The sequence below is a fragment of the Cherax quadricarinatus genome, chromosome 63 (genome assembly GCF_038502225.1).
Source record: "Cherax quadricarinatus isolate ZL_2023a chromosome 63, ASM3850222v1, whole genome shotgun sequence".
Classification (NCBI taxonomy): domain Eukaryota; kingdom Metazoa; phylum Arthropoda; class Malacostraca; order Decapoda; family Parastacidae; genus Cherax; species Cherax quadricarinatus.
The window spans coordinates 17,916,456-17,936,833 of record NC_091354.1 but is presented as its reverse complement, the minus strand read 5'-3'; the positions used below and the strand labels follow the sequence as shown (position 1 = coordinate 17,936,833).

At 43.1% G+C, this 20,378-nt stretch overlaps 1 protein-coding gene across 4 annotated transcripts in view; it reads right to left on the bottom strand.

Moving 5' to 3' along the window:
• The window catches only part of LOC128698195 (proton channel OtopLc), a 1,090,877-nt gene that overhangs the window by 787,457 nt on the left and 283,042 nt on the right, over positions 1-20,378 (bottom strand). For 2 of the 4 annotated variants that reach the window (XM_053790324.2, XM_053790314.2), the window contains exon 1: positions 6,789-8,497. The exons of 1 other annotated variant lie outside the window; for it this stretch is intronic. In XM_053790324.2, the coding sequence (XP_053646299.2) occupies positions 6,789-7,563 (775 nt within the window). In that variant the 5' untranslated portion in view covers positions 7,564-8,497. Of the gene's footprint in view, positions 1-6,788; positions 8,498-20,378 lie in introns of those variants that run through there. One more of the 4 variants, XM_053790317.2, reaches the window with a different exon arrangement.

Genomic DNA, 20,378 nt, shown 5'->3' with positions numbered 1-20,378 from the left:
AGTGTCGTCAGACTGATTTCCCTTAACCTTTCTTCATAGGACATTCCCCTTAGCTCTGGAACCATCCTTGTTTCAAAAATTTGCACTTTCTCTAATTTCTCGACGTGTTTGGCCAGGTGTGGGTTCCAAACTGGTGGTGCGTAGTCCAGTATGGGCCTGACGTACACAGTGTATAAAGTCTTGAACGATTCCTTACTGAGGTACCAGAACGCTATTCTCAGGTTTGTCAGGCGCCCATATGCCGCAGCAGTTATCTGGTTAATGTGTGCTTCTGGCGATGTACTCGGTATTATACTCACTCCTAGATCTTTCTCCTTGAGTGAGGTTTGCAGTCTTTGGCCTCCTAGCCTATACTCTGTCTGCGGTCTTCTTTGCCCCTCTCCGATCTTCATAACTTTGCATTTGGCGGTTTTAAATTCTAGGAGCCAGTGTGAGTGTGTGTGTGAGTGTGTGTGTGTGTGTGTGTGTGTGTGTGTGTGTGTGTGTGTGTGTGTGTGTGTGTGTGTGTGTGTGTGTGTGTGTGTGTGTGTGTGTGTGTGTGTGTGTGTGTGTGTGTGTGTACTCACCTAATTGTACTCACCTAATTGTGGTTGCAGGGGTCGAGACTCAGCTCCTGGCCCCGCCTCTTCACTGATCACTACTGGATCCTCTCTCTCTCTGCTTCCTGAGCTTTGTCATACCTCTTCTTAAAACTATGTATGGTTCCTGCCTCCACTACTTCACTTGCTAGGCTATTCCACTTGCTGACAACTCTATGACTGAAGAAATACTTCCTAACGTCCCTGTGACTCGTCTGAGTCTTCAGCTTCCAGTTGTGACCCTTTGTCCCTGTGTCCCCTCTCTGGAACATCCTATCTCTGTCCACCTTGTCTATTCCCCGCAGTATCTTGTATGTCGTTATCATGTCTCCCCTGACCCTTCTGTCCTCCAGTGTCGTCAGTCCGATTTCCCTTAACCTTTCCTCGTACGACATTCCCTTGAGCTCTGGGACTAGCCTTGTTGCAAACCTTTGTACTTTCTCTAACTTCTTGACGTGCTTGACCAGGTGTGGGTTCCAGACTGGTGCTGCATACTCCAGTATGGGCCTAACATACACAGTGTACAGTGTCTTGAACGATTCCTTATTAAGGTATCGGAACGCTATTCTCAGGTTTGCCAGGCGCCCGTATGCTGCAGCGGTTATTTGGTTGATGTGTGCCTCCGGTGATGTGCTCGGTGTTATGGTCACCCCAAGGTCCTTCTCCCTGAGTGAGGTCTGTAGTCTTTGTCCACCTAGCCTATACTCTGTCTGCGGTGTTCTTTGTGTGTGTGTGTGTGTGTGTGTGTGTGTGTGTGTGTGTGTGTGTGTGTGTGTGTGAAATACAGTCGCAGTAGAGATGTCATGTCCTAGGGAAATATGTGGTGTGGATATCATGCTGATAATTCGTAGTCTGGAAATTAGAAGGATGTGCGGGGTTCCTAAAAGTATTATCCACAGGGCTGAGGAGAGGCTGTTGGGGTGGTTTGGATATTCAGAGAGAGTGGAGCAAAATAGGATGACTTGGAGGGTGTATAAATATGTAGTTGGGAAAACGTGGGTTAGGAATTGCCCGAATAAAAGATGTAGGGAGGAGGTAAAGGTTTTGTATCGAAGGGGCTTGAACAACCACCAGGCGTGTGTGAGCATATCAGATAGGAATGCAGACAAGCATGTAAACATGTAACATTTATTAACGGATTCAGGGTAAACCAGTAAGCCGGACTTGAGTCTTGGATGTGGAAAGTACAGTGCCTGCACTCTGCAGGAGGGGTGGGGATATTTCCAGTTTAGAGAGGTATATGAAGTGTAGTATCGGCGCGACTCTGGCAAGACAGTGATGGAGTGAGGGAGGATGAAAGTGTTTCTTTTTTCTCGGGTTACCCTACCTAGATGAGAGACGGCCCATGTGTTACTATCGATAATATATATATATATATATATATATATATATATATATATATATATATATATATATATATATATATATATATATATATATATATATAGTGTGTGTGTGTGTGTGTGTGATGTCATCGTGGTTGTTTAATATATTTATACATGGGGTTGTAAGAGAAGTAAATGCGAGGGTCTTGGCAAGAGGCGTGGAGTTAAAAGATAAAGAATCAAACACAAAGTGGGAGTTGTCACAGCTGCTCTTTGCTGATGACACTGTGCTCTTGGGAGATTCTGAAGAGAAGTTGCAGAGATTGGTGGATGAATTTGGTAGGGTGTGCAAAAGAAGAAAATTAAAAGTGAATACAGGAAAGAGTAAGGTTATGAGGATAACAAAAAGATTAGGTGATAAAAGATTGGATATCAGATTGGAGGGAGAGAGTATGGAGGAGGTGAATGTATTCAGATATTTGGGAGTGGACGTGTCAGCGGATGGGTCTATGAAAGATGAGGTGAATAATAGAACTGATGAGGGAAAAAGGGTGAGTGGTGCATTTAGGAGTCTGTGGAGACAAAGAACTTTGTCCTTGGAGGCAAAGAGGGGAATGTATGAGAGTATAGTTTTACCAACGCTCTTATATGGGTGTGAAGCATGGGTGATGAATGTTGCAGCGAGGAGAAGGCTAGAGGCAGTGGAGATGTCATGTCTGAGGGCAATGTGTGGTGTGAATATAATGCAGAGAATTCGTAGTTTGGAAGTTAGGAGGAGGTGCGGGATTGCCAAAACTGTTGTCCAGAGGGCTGAGGAAGGGTTGCTGAGGTGGTTCGGACATGTAGAGAGAATGTAGCGAAACAGAATGACTTCAAGAGTGTATCAGTCTGTAGTGGAAGGAAGGCGGGGTAGGGGTCGGCCTAGGAAAGGTTGGAGGGAGGGGGTAAAGGAGGTTTTGTGTGCGAGGGGCTTGGACTTCCAGCAGGCATACGTGAGCGTGTTTGATAGGAGTGAATGGAGACAAATGGTTTTTAATACTTGACGTGCTGTTGGAGTGTGAGCAAAGTAACATTTATGAAGGGGTTCAGGGAAACCGGCAGGCCGGACTTGAGTCCTGGAGGTGGGAAGTACAGTGCCTGCACTCTGAAGGAGGGGTGTTAATGTTGCAGTTTAAAAACTCTAGTGTAAAGCACCCTTCTGGCAAGACAGTGATGGAGTGAATGATGGTGAAAGTTTTTCTTTTTCGGGCCACCCTGCCTTGGTGGGAATCGGCCAGTGTGATAATAAATATATATATATATATATATAAATATATATATATATATATATATATATATATATATATATATATATATATATATATATATATATATGCAATAAAATCGCAAACAAGCCATCTTAACAATGCAGAATAAGTCACACGGGGATGTGACTTGTTCTGCGTCTTTCGCACTCTCGTGCATCTTCAGGAGCTATGCGATGGGATTCTGATGAGCTGGAGAGAGGAGGCAGATGAGAAACAAGAGATTACATAATAGGAACACTTCAGTCTGAAGGTCCCAAGGTGATAATTGCAGTGATGTATAACCCACCACAGAACAGCAGGAGGCCAAGGCAAGAGTATGATGAGAGTAATAGAGCGATGGTTGACACACTGGCTGAAGTGGCCAGAAGGGATCAAGTGAGCAGGGAAAAGCTGCTGATTATGGGTGACTTCAACCACAAGGAAATCGACTGGGAGAACCTGGAGCCACATGGAGACCCAGAAACGTGGAGGGCTAAGATGATGGGGGTGGTACTGGAAAACCTCACGTACCAACACGTAAGGGACACTACCGGAGAGAGAGGAGACGATGACCAGCGAGACTGGACCTAGTATTCACCTTGCGTGGTGCAGATATTGAGGACATCATATATGAAAGACCCCTCGGGGCCAGTGATCACGTGGTTCTGAGCTTCGAATACGTAGTAGAGTTACAAGTGGAAAGGGAAGCAGGAAGGGCAGGACGAGTGAAGCCAAACTACAAGAAAGGTGACTACGCAGCCATAAAGAATTTCCTGCAAGGGGTTCAGTGGGACAGAGAATTGGCAGGGAAGTCAGTATACGAGATGATGGAATATGTGGCAACAACATGCACGGAAGCTGAGGAGAGCTCTGTACCCAAGGGTAACAGAAATAACGAGAAAGCCAGGATGAGCCCTTGGTTTACCCAAAGGTGTAGGGAGGGCAAAACCAAATGTGCTAGAGAATGGAAGAAGTATAGGGGGCAAAACAGCGAAAACCAAATCTGACCCGAAGCTGTTGTACAGCCACATCAGGAGGAAAACAACAGCCAAGGACCAGGTAATCAGGCTGAGTAAGGAGGGGAGGTTACAAGAAGCCACCACGAAATATGTACGGAGCTGAACATGAGATTCAAAGAAGTGTTCACAGATGAGACAGAAGGGACTCCAGAAAGACAGAGAGGAGGGGTACACCATCAAGTGTTGGACACAATACATACAACCGGGGAAGAAGTAAAGAAGTTGCTAAGCGAGCTAGATACCTCAAGGGCGATGGAGCCGGATAACATCTCTCCATGGGTTCTGAGAGAGGGAGCAGAGGCGCTATGTGTACCACTAACAACAATCTTCACCACATCTATCGAAAGAGGGCGACTACCAGAGGTATGGAAGACTGCAAATGTAGCCCCAATTTTTAAAAATGGAGACAGACACGAAACATTAAACTACAGACCAGTGTCACAGACATGTATAGTATACAAGGTCATGGAGAAGATTATCAGAAGAGTGGTGGAACATCTAGAAAGGAATAAGCTTATCAACGACAGCCAGTATGATTTCAGGTACGGGAAATCCTGTGTCACAAACCTACTGGAGTTCTATGACAGAGTGACAACAGTAAGACGAGAGAAAGAGAGGGGTGGGTAGACTGCATTTTCTTGGACTGTAAGAAGGCGTTTGACACAGATCTACACAAGATATTAATGCAAAAGCTGGAGGACCAGGCAGGGATAACAGGGAAGGCACCACAATGGATCAGGGAATACCTGTCAGGAAGACAACTGCGAGTCATGGTACATGGCGAGGTGTCAGAGTGGGCGCCTGTAACGAGCGGGGTTCCACAGGGGTCAATCCTAAGACCGGTGCTGTTTCTAGTATTGTGAACGACATAAAGAATTCAACCGAACAAGACCAGGCAGAACTACATAGGGATCTGGACAAGCTGCAGGCCTGGTCCAGCAACTGGCTTCTGGAGTTTAACCCCACCAGAAGGAGTACAGTCTAGGGGGCCAGAGACTGCAAACCTTACTCAAGGAAAAGAATCTTGGGGAGAGTATAACACCGGGAACATCTCCTGAGGCGCACATCAACCAAATAACTGTTGCAGCATACGTGCGCCTAGCAAGCCTAAGAACAGCATTCCGATATCCTAATAAGGAATCGTTCAAGACACTGTACACTATGTACGTTAGGCCCATATTGGAGTATGCAGCACCAGTTTGGAACCCACACCTAGCCAAGCATGTAAGGAAACTAGAGAAAGTGCAAAGGTTTGCAACAGGACTAGTCCCGGAGCTAAGGGGTATGTCCTACGAGAAAAGGTTAAGGGAAATCGACCTGATGACACTGGAAGACAGAAGAGATAGAGGGAATATGATAAAGACATATAAAATACTGAGAGGAATCGACAAGTTGGACAGAGACAGGATGTTCCAGAGATGGGACACAGCAACAAGGGGTCACAGTTGGAAGCTGAAGACTCAGATGAATTACAGGCATGTTAGGAAGTATTTCTTCAGTCACAGAATTGTCAGGAAGTGGAATAGTCTAGGAAGTGATGTAGTGGAGGCCACTTTAAGAAGAAGTATGATAAAGCTCATGGAGCAGGAAGAATGACCTGGTAGCGACCAGTGAAGAGATGGGGCCAGGAGCTGTGAATCGACCCCTGCAGCCACAAATAGGTGAGTACAACTAGGTGAGTACACACACACACACACACACACACCATATGTTTTTGCTTAAAAAAAAATAAAAAAATTGTAGTGTATACGACGATGCGCTAAACCTGTATGGGTCATTCGGTGCATGACATGGTGGAGGCTCGATACCCCGTCTGCTAATTACAACCTGATCATTTAAGTTTAATGCTTAGCTATTACTGTTCAAGCACTGTTGCTCATGAAGTGTTCTGGCACTGTTGCTCAGACACTGTTGCTGGAGGTGCCAACCCCCCATCCCCCCCACACACTCACGCTGCCAAACATGTGCGTGGTGTTCTATTTGTGCAGCTCTGCCATTATGGAACAATCCCATCAAATCCCTCGAGGCAGGGAGGAGTGGAGGAGAGAAAGTTAAAGCAGATTTTATATTTTGCAGTGGAGGGAGGATTTAATGCTGCTTGCAACAAAATGTAAGTAGTTATGAGTTCCAGTATCCATTAGGCAAGGGGAAAATGGGTCGTTCTGAGTTACATTGTCGCTGCAAATATTTAAGCGCCAGATCACATTAAAAATTAAAATGGACAGAGAACTGACAATAGAGTATTAGGAGCTACATTGAGTTTACAGTCCACACCATGCAAATGTTTTTAGTGTAAGTTGTTTTTAGAAGGGGACAGGACAACTATTCTATTCTCACAAGTAACCCACAAACTGGAAATATTAACTGGACGTTTTCATTTTGTGGATTAGCTGTGAATTGTATGAGCCACGGATATGACTGTTATTCTATTCTACGTTGTGAGCAGCGGCAGCAGCAGCAGCAGCAGCATCGAGAGGCAGGATGAGGTAGGAGCCAGCGTTAGTGAGTGAAGCAGACTGCTAGAGTGCACGGGAGCGGAAGTTTTACACTTGAGAGGGTCACCCAGGGAAGTAGACTGACCTGGGTCGTGAGGACGGGCGGGGATGTCTGGGTTGATGGCAGCCTCTGCGGCGGCCAGCAGCTGCATGGCCTCAGGGTCGTGGTCGTCGACAGCTCGGCGTAACAGCGTGTACTCGTCCACCACTTCCTCATAGTCGTGCTCGTGGTAACCTGTTGAACCCTCGCCACCGCCGTCCGATCCACCAGTGAGAGCAGAGCCAGAGCTGCTCTGGCTGTCTTGGTGGCTGTCACGGCGGCCGGAGGCGGTGGCGGCGTGAATGTTGGCCGCGATGTACGTGGTTGGTAGTCCTGTTAAGTAGGCGTGCACTTCCGGTCGCACTCTAATCCGTACTACCTGCCCGCTGCTCCGCCCTGCCACTGTCAACACTGTGCCTTCCTCGGAGTCGGTAGTGCCTCTGCCCTCGGACCTATGAGTCGCGCCCGGGGCAGAAGCAACCCCGTTTTTTGGCTGGGCACTGTGACTAGAGGGTGAGCCCGAGGGCTGCTTCAGCACTCCCTGCACACGCGTGCCGGGAGTGCCTCGCCCAGGAGACTCGTGAACTCCTGCAGTAACACCGACGTCACTTGCACGTGGCACAGCACTGATCGCACGCGTCACGCGCTCCCCCGAGGCGGGTTGGGCTCCTCCCCCTCCCTTGCTTCCCCTCCCCCTGGCGTCCGTGGCAGGCGCCGCCCCCACCGCACTATCATTGTGTTTGTGAGGTGGTTGGTAGGGGCGGTCGCGGTTGGGCAGCGCCGGCGTGGACTTTATAGTGACGAGGGCGGGGGTGGGCATCCACTCCAGCTTGGAGCCTCCACCAGGCAGGTTCACCCACACTAGGGACCCGCTGCCCCTCTCCGACGCGCGCTTTTTATCTTCCGGTGGACCATACTTGGCCCCTCCGCCTGGCTGTGGCCTCCATACCGCGAGTGTGTGTGTGTCCTTTTCACTGACACCAGCACCGCCCTTCTGTTTCACTGGATCACTCGGTTGTGCCTTTGCTTCTGCGTGGCTGGCCTCACAAGATTTGTCCCTGGGCTCTTCCTTTGACACTGCACTGGAAGTGACGCCAGGCTGGGACTTGGCAGCAGCGGGGACCTCCTCAGGTAGATCCTGCGCTCTCTCTAAAGGTTTCTCTTGTTTACGACTGGAGTACTTATGATGATGCTGACCTCTCACCGCCTTCCTGTTACGAGCATCAGCATACACCAAGTCCTTTGGCGGCGCTGAAGGTGGCGGGCTCTCTAGGGAAAGTGGGGAGTCTTTATCAGGGTACGATGGCAGATGTTTCTCTGGTGGAGAGAACAACTTGGAAGGTGTCTTCGCAGATGATGCTTTTGTGTCGTGTACGGGAGTCGTCTTCTCCGCGGTGAGAGGAGGTTGCTTCTTGTCGGGTGAGGGTGTTGGAGGTTCGGATTTAGGGGGAACAACCAACGTGAGTTTAGGTTGATTGAAGGATGTGATGGTGACCTTCTTGGGCTGGTCGTTGGGTTGCGCGGGTGTGGGCGGCGCGTGAGAGGTAGTGTAGCGGGGAGCGCCGCTCCCTACAGCGGACTGACTTGCAAGCGGGCCAGGAGCCCCGCCACGCGTATGGGGCTGCTGGTGGTGGGGCAGGAAGTGGTGGTGCTGGAGGAGTAGCGGCTGGTGGCGAGGCTGGTGCAGGAGTGGTGGCTGTGCGGCGCACTTGACGCGCACCCCAGGACTGCCGCCACCACCGCTGCTCGGCCCCCTCGCGCCCCCCATCTCCGCCCCCTCACCACCCAACACCCAACCACCTCCTGACCCCCCTTTTCCGTACCCAGAGTCACACCCACCGTCAGGTTCAGGCAGATTCTCGCGAATCTTGGGGAGAGGGGCACGTCTCTTTAAGGTCTCGCTCTCCAGACTGGTCAGCTCGTCGTCACCTTCGTCACCGCTCTGCATCTTCCGCTGCTCCGCCGCCTTCCACTCCCACCAGTTGCGGCCTCGTCGTCCCTCCACTCTGGCCTTAGGCTTATCCTGGACGGCAGGAGGTGTGGCCTCACCCTCCAGCGACCCGCTGCTCTCCTGTAGACTAGGCAGAGAGGAAGAGATTTGCTGTGAGTTTTGACTATCCCGCCTATCCGCGTCGCCTACTGGGTCCTCCTCGTCCCTTTTACACACACATGGTCCCCCTCCTGCCTGGGCGCCTTCCTTCCCTCCCATGTCTCTCTGGACCTATTACTACTCCCCCTCTCAACACGTGTCTTCACAAAATCATAACATAACAGATTTCCACGTTAACATAACCCAAACTGGGGACCCTGAATTCTCTTTTTGTTCTCACTCTTTGCTTCGTTCTTTATACTTTAATCTTTGTTGGCTTTATGCCGTGCATTCTCAAGAGCTGGGTAAACACAAGTCTTAAGGTCTTGAAGTAGCGCAAGTGTTTTTGTGTTGCTTGAGTTTTGCACTCGGACTTAGTGTGGCCGCAACACCAGAGACTGTGAGTCCGTAACAGAGGTTGGGCTCCTTACATTGCACTAGGGACTCGTTTGAAAAAAAAATGACAGGTGATGAGGCTGGAGTCAGTACCTCAGCTATAAGGTGAGAGGGGCGAGTAACAGTCGCCTGTGGCACCCCATCTATAAACTGAGATGGGCGTGCAACAGCCTGCAGTGCCCTGTGTATAAGTAAAGACGGGCGTGTAAAAGACTGGGGTGTCACATCTATAAGTCGAGACAGATGTTTACAATCGAGCGATGCCGTCTATATGTGGAGACAGGCGTCTACATGCCTACCAAAGCGACGGGTGAAGAGAGGGGAAGAAATATGTTTCGCGAAGCAAGATTATTTGTTAGGGCGGCGAGGGAACGGTGAAGCAGGAGACGGCGGCTGCTGCAGAAGGCGGAGACGGAGGCGAGCACTGCACCACCAGGCGCCAGCCAACCACCCTGCAACACCAGCAGGAAAGGTTGACACCACCAATACAACTCAGCCTACAGCGAGGGAGCATCACAAGCTCAACAAGGTGAAGCTAAAACATAACAAGAATCAGTAAAAAATAAATAAGTCTTAAAAACTTAACAGGAACCATAGAACTGAGAACCACTGAAGAAGGCTCCTCATCCAAAGAACTGGAGCTACCCTCCTTTTCCTCAGATCAAACCTCATTACCTATCCTTCTCTTTCCACAAGGTTCTGCATGTATTCCCTAACTGGATTAGCACTTCCCCATGAATTTAATAATAATTATAATAATAGTAATAATAATAATAATAATGATGATGGAGAATGCCTGTGCTAACCTACCATCACATGATATGACACTGATATTTAAACAGGTGGACTGGTGAGCCAGTGGAAGGCCTCTATCATACGACCAAAAGCTCCAGTGAGAGAGTCATCACATGACCCCAAAGCTCCAGTGAGAGAATCATCACTTGACCTCAAAGCTCCAGTAAGAGGGTCAACACAAAAACATTTTCCCATGTCTTGTGATAAAGAAAACACCTTAACTTACACTTCAACACTATTATTGTTTAGCGTTGATGATGGGGGTGTAGAAGGGAAGGGATTTGTGGCTGGGTGTTGAAAGCGAATCAAACATCACAATCATATATTCTGATTCCTTTTATCTTAGTGTCGTCTCACACACACACACACACACACACACATACACACACACACACACACACACACACACACACACACACACACACACACTTGATCAAGCACGTTAAGAAATTAGACAAAGTGCAAAGGTTTGCGACAAGGTTAGTTCCAGAGCTAAGGGGAATGCCCTATGAAGAAAGGTTAAGGGAAATCGGACTGACGACACTGGAGGACAGGAGGGTTAGGGGAGACATGATAACGATATACAAAATACTGCGTGGAATAGACAAGGTGGACAGAGGCAGGATGTTCGAAAGAGGGGACACAGAAACAAGGGGTCACAACTGGAAGTTGAAGACTCAGATGAGTCAAATTGATGTTAGGAGGTATTTCTTCAGTCATAGAGTAGTCAAGAAGTGGAATAGCCTAGCAAGTGAGGTAGTGGAGGCAGGAACCATACATAGCTTTAAGATGAGGTATGATAAAGCTCATGGAGCAGGGAGAGAGAGGACCTAGTAGCACTCGGTGAAGAGGCGGGGCTCACTGCAACCACAATTAGGTGAGTACAAGGGGACACAATTGGAAGTTGAAGAGTCAAATGAATCACAGAGATGTTAGGAAGTTTTCTTCAGTCACAGAGTAGTCAGGAAATGGAATGGTTTGGGAAGCGATGTAGTGGAGACAGGATACATTCATAGCTTTAAGAAGAGGTGTGATAAAGCTCATGGTGCAGGGAGAGTGACCCAGTAGCGGCCAGTGAAGAGGCGGGGCCAGGAGCTATGAATCGACCCCTGCAACCACAACTAAGTGAGTACACACAGCTTTAAGAAGAGGCACAATAAGGCTCTCGAAGCCAGAAGTGAACCTAGCAGCGACGAAAGAAGATAAGGGGCCAAGAACCGACAATCAACCCCTGTAACCACATATAGGCGAGTACATATGAACACACACAGTGAAATAATCAAATTAGAAGACAATAAAATACTACTGGATATGAAGCAAGGAGAAGCACCAGAATCAGGTGAGTTGTCACCATGAATTTTAAAACACTGTGTAGAACTAACTTATCAACTCCGGAAGCAAGTGGAAAATGGTAATGTTAAAAGAAGGAGGTATAAGCTGTTTTAACAAAAGGCCTTTTTTCACAAACTTTATCATGAATATGGAAAAAATCCATTAATACGAGGTGGTTAAAGCACATCTATTATTATTATTATTATTATTATTATTATTATTATTATTATGAGCGGTTAGCGCTACACATAGTGGGGTCAAACGGCACGCGTAAAACATCTGCGGGAGCAAGAACTGCTATCACCATAGTGGGTTTACAATATGATGAAGAATTAGATACATGTGCAACATCTGAGTATCTCAATTTGTAGAAGTTTCCACCATCCAGAACACCGTAGGTGCTCTTCACCAACTCCAAGACTGAGGGACTGATTACCTTATCTTTTGCATATAGTTTTACAGTCTTCACATTATGTCCTTGTACTGTATTGATAAGCCACTGGATGGCGAAACGTCTACAAATCAAGATACCCAGATGTTGAACATGTGTCTAACTCTTCATCTTGTCGGTACTATATAACATTTATATACAACGGGTTGACAATAAGCAAAATTCTGTATATCAAATCTACTAATCCCTTCACGAGAGGGGGGGGGAGGGGGTTCCCTTGATGCTGGTGACGAACTCTTGATTTAGGGAACTGTGGTTACCTTCCCATTCCTTAGACCAAATCTTATCATCCGCCATTTGTCAAGCGTAGTCAGATTGCTTCCCATTAATAATAATGAATGTACTATGATAGAGTTGCATTACTTATACAGGGAAACAATGATACATTGATCAGATCGAAAAAAAAAAATTAACAGACCTTCCTCATAACTAATCTGCATATTATATATTATAGGAATAAAAAGGGGAAACTCTTACAATGGATGAAAAACTCTTTGAAAGGAAAATACAAACAGCGATAGGGAAAAAAATATTCTCATGAAGAATGTAATAACGGAATCCCACAAGACTCGATACTTGCCCCAGTATATATATATATATATATATATATATATATATATATATATATATATATATATATATATATATATATATATATATATATATATATATACAATAAGATCACAGTAAACAGGTGATTTTAAAATATGCAAAACAACCGCTGTGAAAGAATAGTGAAATTCCAAGCGGTTTCGTGACTACTCACATAGTCAGTTCCTTGACAATGTGAGTAGTCACGAAAGCGCTTGGAATTTCACTACTCTTTCACAGTGGTTGTTTTGCATATATATATATATATATATATATATATATATATATATATATATATATATATATATATATATATATATATATATATATATATATATATATAATTTCTAAAACGGAATAAAACAGATGAACACGTTTAAAGATGATAATATATATTATGGAGCTGTAAACCCGTGGGTCGTTCAGCGCTAGGAGTGATGGAGGCTCGATTCTCAGTGTGCAAACTGTAAGGGAAATAAACTACCTTACTAGTGCTTACCTATTGCAAACTACACACATTTCATTGCACAATAATGAAATGAATGTAAATTCCTGCAATAAGACTTGGATGAAGTGAACAGAGTAACAGAAGGATTAGGCTAGGTAAAATTTGTCAGGAAACAGGACAAGTGTTTCCTGACGCGGGTCTTAGTCATATGATGACCCGCAGCTGGAGCTTTTGGTCATCTGACCGAGGCCTTTCACTGGCTTACCAATCCACCCCTTTAAAAAAATGTGCTTATAATTAACAGAAAGATGAAGTAATATGACAAACTTATCTAAATGAAGATTTCAAAGCGTGATAAATTACTGAAATTATTGGATGTCGAAATGCTTACACCCGGGATGTATACAACCAGAGGTGTATTTCTCTCAGTGCATATATGCTGAGAATTTACTTTAATTTTTGTCTTTATAATAATAATAATAATAATAATAATAATAATAATAATAATAATAATAATAATAATAATAATAATAATAAGAAGAAGAAGAAGAAGAAGAAGAATATAATTATAATAATCTTCATTTCTACAGGCACCTGTACGTACAGTGTATATAGGTCAAACTGACATCAATGATATATTACTACATAGAAAGTCCCTTGTTATGCAAAACATTTCGGTCAAATTAGGTCAATTTTGTCCCCGGGATGCGACCCACACCAGTCAGCTTACACCTAGGTACCTATCTACTGCTAGGTGAACAGGGACAGCAGATGTTTGTTTAGGATTAAAACATTCTTCATTGTTGATGAAAAGGTTAAGAAAAGGTCAAGTGCAGTCTTAATTAATGACCCGAGTGTAGTTATTAACACAAAAATAGTTTCCAACATGTTAGAAGGAAATTGGAATAAACAGCGGCAGTGTTGTGCAGACTCTCAAAAATGTTGATAAACTAGAACAAGTTCAACACTACGCCACAAACTGACTCCTTGAATTAAAATAATATAATCTTAAAAAAAGACTAAAATACACAAATGTCCTCGTTTTCGATAAGATTACCACAGATAAACTCATAAATGGAGTTGACAAATATAAACAAGGTTATCTTAGCACTGTTAACTAGGATAATATGAGGCCACGACTGAAAACTGAAGAGTAGTGGAACACAAAAGTGAGACCCAGAAGTTAGTAACATTTACAACAACATGAAACACTGAAGACGAGACACCACCATAATACGTCAATCACAAACTGGCACACACACACACACACACACACACACACACACACACACACACACACACACACACACACACACACACACACACACACACACATACACACACATTGTCTCTCTCACTTTCACATACAAAACATTAACGATTTCGGACCATGTGAAGTTAAACTGACTGATTTCTAACAAGCCCACCAGTTAGATTGTTAGTGATACATGGAAGGAATGGAAACGAGTGAAGGTGAAACTAGACTTCATGTACAAGACTGTATCAGTAAATTATAATAAATTTATACACAAAAAGAAAGACTTACTTATTACAAGGTAAACATCAACACCAGGTGTCAGAAAACATTCTTACGTCTCCACGAGCACCCGAATCAAACCCAAGTTCTACAGTTGTTAACCGAAGGAAATACCATTTCTCTTTTATTTTATAAAGTGCTAAACCCACGTGGCTCATTAAACCCAGTCAGTGGTATAGGCTCGATCCTCCTCCGTCTGTTTTTCAACACGTTCACTCTTCGTATAAATTCAGTCAAATACTGAACGGCGAGGGTTATTATCCTGGCAGACATCAGCAGGTAGCCACAGGAGTGTACAAGTGTGCGTGGCGAGTGTACACACCGTCACAAAATAAGTGTCAGTGGTTAAGTGTACATGGGCACATACCATGTGTGTGTGTGTGTGAGTGTGTGTGTGTGTGTGTGTGTGTGTGTGTGTGTTTGTGTATGTATGTTGATACAAGACACTTGACTCACTCAGCCAAGCACTCCACACGGCACTTGACACTTCCAGTGTGTTTACTGCTGACATCAGCACCAATACTGACCTGGGAGATGTCTATACATTATATCCAATATTACCCTTGCATGTCAATTATAGTACAATATTGGCATTATTAACCTTATACATGTCATTATCTGACCTTTAAGTATTGTTTTAAGTTGTAAATGCTTATTTAAGAATGCAGATAAATGGTTCAGAAAACCGACGAGTTGATAAATTAGACACACGTGCAACACTTGGGTATCTTTATTGTGGAAACGTTTCGCCACACAGTGGCTTCATCAGTCCTCTACAAAGAAGAATGTCAAAGACAAGAAAGAGTTCGAGGCAATCAGTCCCTCAACCTGGAGTCGATGTAGTTAATCCATCAATTCATTCTTCTCTTTACTGGACTGATAAAACCACTGTGTAGAGAAACGTTTCCACAATAAAGATACCCAAGTTATGCACATGTATCTAATTTCTTTAAGCATAACTGTTAAGTTTTTGATGTTTATTTCAGCGTATTTTTAGATTTTAAAAGTATAATCATATTCCTTAAGTTATTCAATCGCATTTTTTAAGTTTTAAACTATTTATTTAAGCACATGTTCCCAATCAACCCGATGAAACCTGTCCTAAGATGTTCACGTTCACATGACAACACAAAACTAAAGTCCAACAATCTTCTGAGGTCGATACTAACAAGTGTATTCAACCTTACTCTAGAAGGTAGACGGCGGAACTAAGCGACGTTGTCAGAGGAAGAGTCATACGTGTCCCTTGATGAACCTGCAACAGGTAAGGTGAAGAAGTTTGAAGACGTCATCTCCAAACTGCTGCACCTCACCTGTTTCCAGTATATAAATATCCATCCTTGGGTTCTATCGCCTGATGGCCTCAGCCAACTGTTTAACATAAAATGTTTTGCGTGTAACATAGGGACTACAGCAAGACCCCGATCATGGCCACACAAAAGCCGAATTAGATCGACATCTTCAAGATCCTCAGACGGGTCATCTTAGGATTAAGACCCGTGTCAGGACGCAGTTCCTGACGAATCAATCAAACGGGCATCTATTTAGATTCATCAAGACTAGGGGGCTGAATGCCTCCTAGTCTTGATGAACAGTCTGGGACTGATCACCTCACACTACTACTACTTCCACGTCTTCTTCTGGTTAGCAAAATGTTTCCACAACAAATACACCCAAGTCATACACATGTATATTTTTCATGTACTTGTTAGTAAAGTCAGCTCTGTAGACGAGTACCCCTCAAGGAAGGTTCCTTGATGTTGGTGAGGGGCTCTTGATTTAGGGAATTGGATCTGTGCTCCTGTTCCCCGAATTAAGCCTGAATGCCTTCCACATCCCCCCCCCCAGGCGCTGTATAATCCTCCGGGTTTAGCGCTTCCCCCTTGATTATAATAATAATAATGTAGACGAGTAACGCGGCAAGCACTCTGGCTACATCATAATACTGAAGACTAAGACACATGTGCAATACTTGGGTATCTTCATTGTTGATTTAGACGTTTCGCATACGCAGCGGCAGGCTGCCTTTGTATTTGACTGAAGAAGCTTACTGTATAGGAGAAAAGTGCAGTGAACATAAAGATACTCGACAGTTGCACATACGCCATACTTTTCAGCTGCACTGTTCAAAACAGTAAAGAAAACACATGAACACAGAGATATATCAGTAAGTAGGAGTTTTATGTTTTATCTATATATTATTGTTACTACATTCATGAGAGAGACCTAAACCCGCCTGCAGAATAGAAGGCAATCAAACTCACTCTAAGAAAAGGCAGTACAGGTACCAATTCCTTGGACCAAGAGCCCCTCACCGGCATCAAGGTTATTATACTGTATAATATATGTCTATATTCCCAATTAAGTGTTCCGTAGCTCGATTGCTAGCTCACACACTGAGATCCGTGGTTCGATCCCCGGTACGGGTGGAAACATTAGAGCGAGTTTCCTTAATACATCTGCTGTCCCTGTTCGCCTAGCAGTAAAATAGGTACCTGGGTGTTAGTCGACTGGTGTGGGTCGCATCCTGGGACAAAACTGACCTAATTTGCCCGAAATGCTCTGCATAACAAGGGACTTTCTATATAGTAATATGTCGTTGATGTCAACTAGGCCTGCATATTTTGTACTTGTAGAAATGAAGATTATTATTTTTATAATAAATTAAGTTAACAATCAAACACAGTGTTCGAGAGTGACCATAAGGATGAACACATAATTTGCATTTACTCTGATCATTGTCTGTGTGTATGCCATATTAGTATGGAAGTACTTTTGTCAGTAGAAATGGGGAAATATCTCGTGACACAGACCTCAGTAGTATGATGATCCGCTGAGTGCAGCTTTCAGTCACATGACCGAGACAGAAACCTTCCACAGGCTTACAAGCACCTCCATATATATATATATATATATATATATATATATATATATATATATATATATATATATATATATATATATATATATATATATATATGTATGTATATATATATATATAAATATATATATATATATATATATATATATATATATATATATATATATATATATATATATATATATATATATATATATATGTCGTGCCGAATAGGCAGAACTTGCGATCTTGGCTTAAATAGCAACGCTCATCTTGCCATATAGGACAAGTGAAAATTTGTGTATGCAATAATTTCGCCAAAATCATTCTGAACCTAATGAAAAAAATACATTTCACTGTGTTTATTTAGTATTAAATTATTGTAAACAAATCTAAAATATATTTAGTTGGGTTAGGCTAAAATAAATTGTTCTTGTTATAATAAGGTTAGGTAAGTTTTCTAAGATTCTTTTGGAGGAAAATTAAAAATTTACATTAACGTTAATGAAAAAAATATATCTTTAAACGTATAAGAGAAAATTTTAGAAAGTACTTAATTTTAAATGAGTTCTTGCTAATTGACCAGTTTTACATATTCGGCACGACATGTATATATATATATATATATATATATATATATATATATATATATATATATATATATATATATATACACGTATATATACGTATATAAATGAAGATATTGGAAGGTATTGTTGTTGTGCCAGCAAGACTGCCATACACGCAGATATATAGTTCGAATTCTAAGTGAGCAGGCTCGGAAACTGAACCCGGGACCTTTCAGTTGTACACTGAACACTCTCACAAGATGACGTATTGAGTGCTGCGAGGAAAGGAGGACATGGTGAGGATGAGAGTAGGGTCGAGGAAGAGCAGGGATTTGGAAGTGGAAATGATAAACACAGAGACTGGAGTGGAGGGTAAGGAGATTCATGCAGGTGGTTGATTCAGTGTGTTGCTTTGTAACCAGTCTTTCCACGTGTTAATTACCATACATATATTTCTCAATCGCACTCCAGGGCAGCACAATCTAAGGGATTTTAAGCGTTTTCAATAATTTAGGAAGTGTTGAATCTGAAGTGGAAAGGAATGGGACAAAACTAGAATAGAAGAGGCAAAGGAAGTAAAGAGAAGGAAAGTGAATTGCAAGAGAGGTACAGGAAATGGAGAAGGATGAGGAGAGGGTTTAGTTAGACTGGGAAGAGGCGGATTACGAGGAGGAGAATATAGATCTAGGGTGTCAGCAGAAGACCAGGCATCCTAGGATGTAAGCACAAGATCAAGAATCCTAGGGTGCAAGCACATGACCAAGCATCCTAGGATGTGAGCACAAGATCAAACATTCTAGGATACACATCTTTCTGTGTGGTGATCAGTGTACCCTCTAAACCGCGCGGATGCTGTACCCTCTAAACTGCGCGGATGCTGTACCCTCTAAACTGCGCGGATGCTGTACCCTCTAAACTGCGCGGATGCTGTACCCTCTAAACTGCGCGGATGCTGTACCCTCTAAGCTGCGCGGATGCTGTACCCTCTAAACTGCGCGGATGCTGTACCCTCTAAGCTGCGCGGATGCTGTACCCTCTAAACTGCGCGGATGCTGTACCCTCTAAGCTCCGCGGATGCATCCTCTAAGCTGCGCGGATGCTGTACCCTCTAAACTGCGCGGATGCTGTACCCTCTAAACTGCGCGGATGCTGTACCCTCTAAGCTGCGCGGATGCATCCTCTAAGCTGCGCGGATGCTGTCCCCTAGGTGAGGTATGTGCGACTGGGGCATATAAGAATAGTGTTCAGGTACCTTACACTGTGCTATGTGCACCTGAGGCACATAACAGTGTTAGGTACCTTAACACTCACGCTATGTGACACTGGGGCACGTAAGAACAGTGTTCAGGTACCTCATCACACCACATAATGTTCCTCATTAATCTCCACTACAAATATAATACTGAATTAATGTAAAAATTTCAAAACGTCATTAATCACAAATCATATTGTTGTATACAACACCATCAGAGTTAGCAAACTGACTGTAGCATTCTAGTAAATTATCTTAATTAGCAATTGTTCAGTAATTGCAAGTCAATTATAAGGTAGGACGACATGCTGCGCATCACCACCATGGGCTTTCTATCAGTTATGTCAATCATCAACTAATCCTATCAACTGTGTACTTATTTTATGGAAATAAAAAGTTATCAGCTATCAATGTGAGGCTTTATAAAGGAAGATGATATGTCAAAGTGTTTCCTTAAGACACCTGCTGTCCATGTTCATCCATCAGTAAAATAGGTACCTGGGTGTTAGTCAACTGGTGTGGGTCGCATCCTGGGATAAAATTGACCTAATTTGCCCGAAATGCTCTGCATAACAAGGGGCTTTCTATATAGCAGTATGTCACTGATATCAGCTAGGTCTGTATACCTTGTACATGTACTTATAGAAATAAAGATTCTAATTGACTTGTGCAAACACATTAAGAAATCAGAGTAATGTCCATAGATTCACGACAGGAATGATCAAACAAATATTAATATATATATATATATATATATATATATATATATATATATATATATATATATATATATATATATATATATATATATATATATATATATATATATATTATATATATATATATATATATATATATATATATATATATATATATATATATATATATATATATATATATATATATATATATATGTCGTGCCGAATAGGCAGAATTTGCGATCTTGGCATAAATAGCAACGCTCATCTTGCCATATAGGACAAGTGAAAATTTGTGTATGCAATAATTTCGCCAAAACCATTCTGAACCTAACGAAAAAATATATTTCACTGTGTTTGTTTAGTATTAAATTTCTGTAAACAAATCTAAAATATATTTAGTTGGGTTAGGCTAAAATAAATTGTTCTTGTTATAATAAGGTTAGGTAAGTTTTCTAAGATTCTTTTGGTGCAAAATTAAAATTTTTTACATTAACATTAACGAAAAAAATATATCTTTAAACGTATAAGAAAAAAATTTAGAAAGGACTAAATTTTAAACGAGTTCTTGCTAATTGACCAGTTTTACATATTCGGCACGACATATATATTTATAT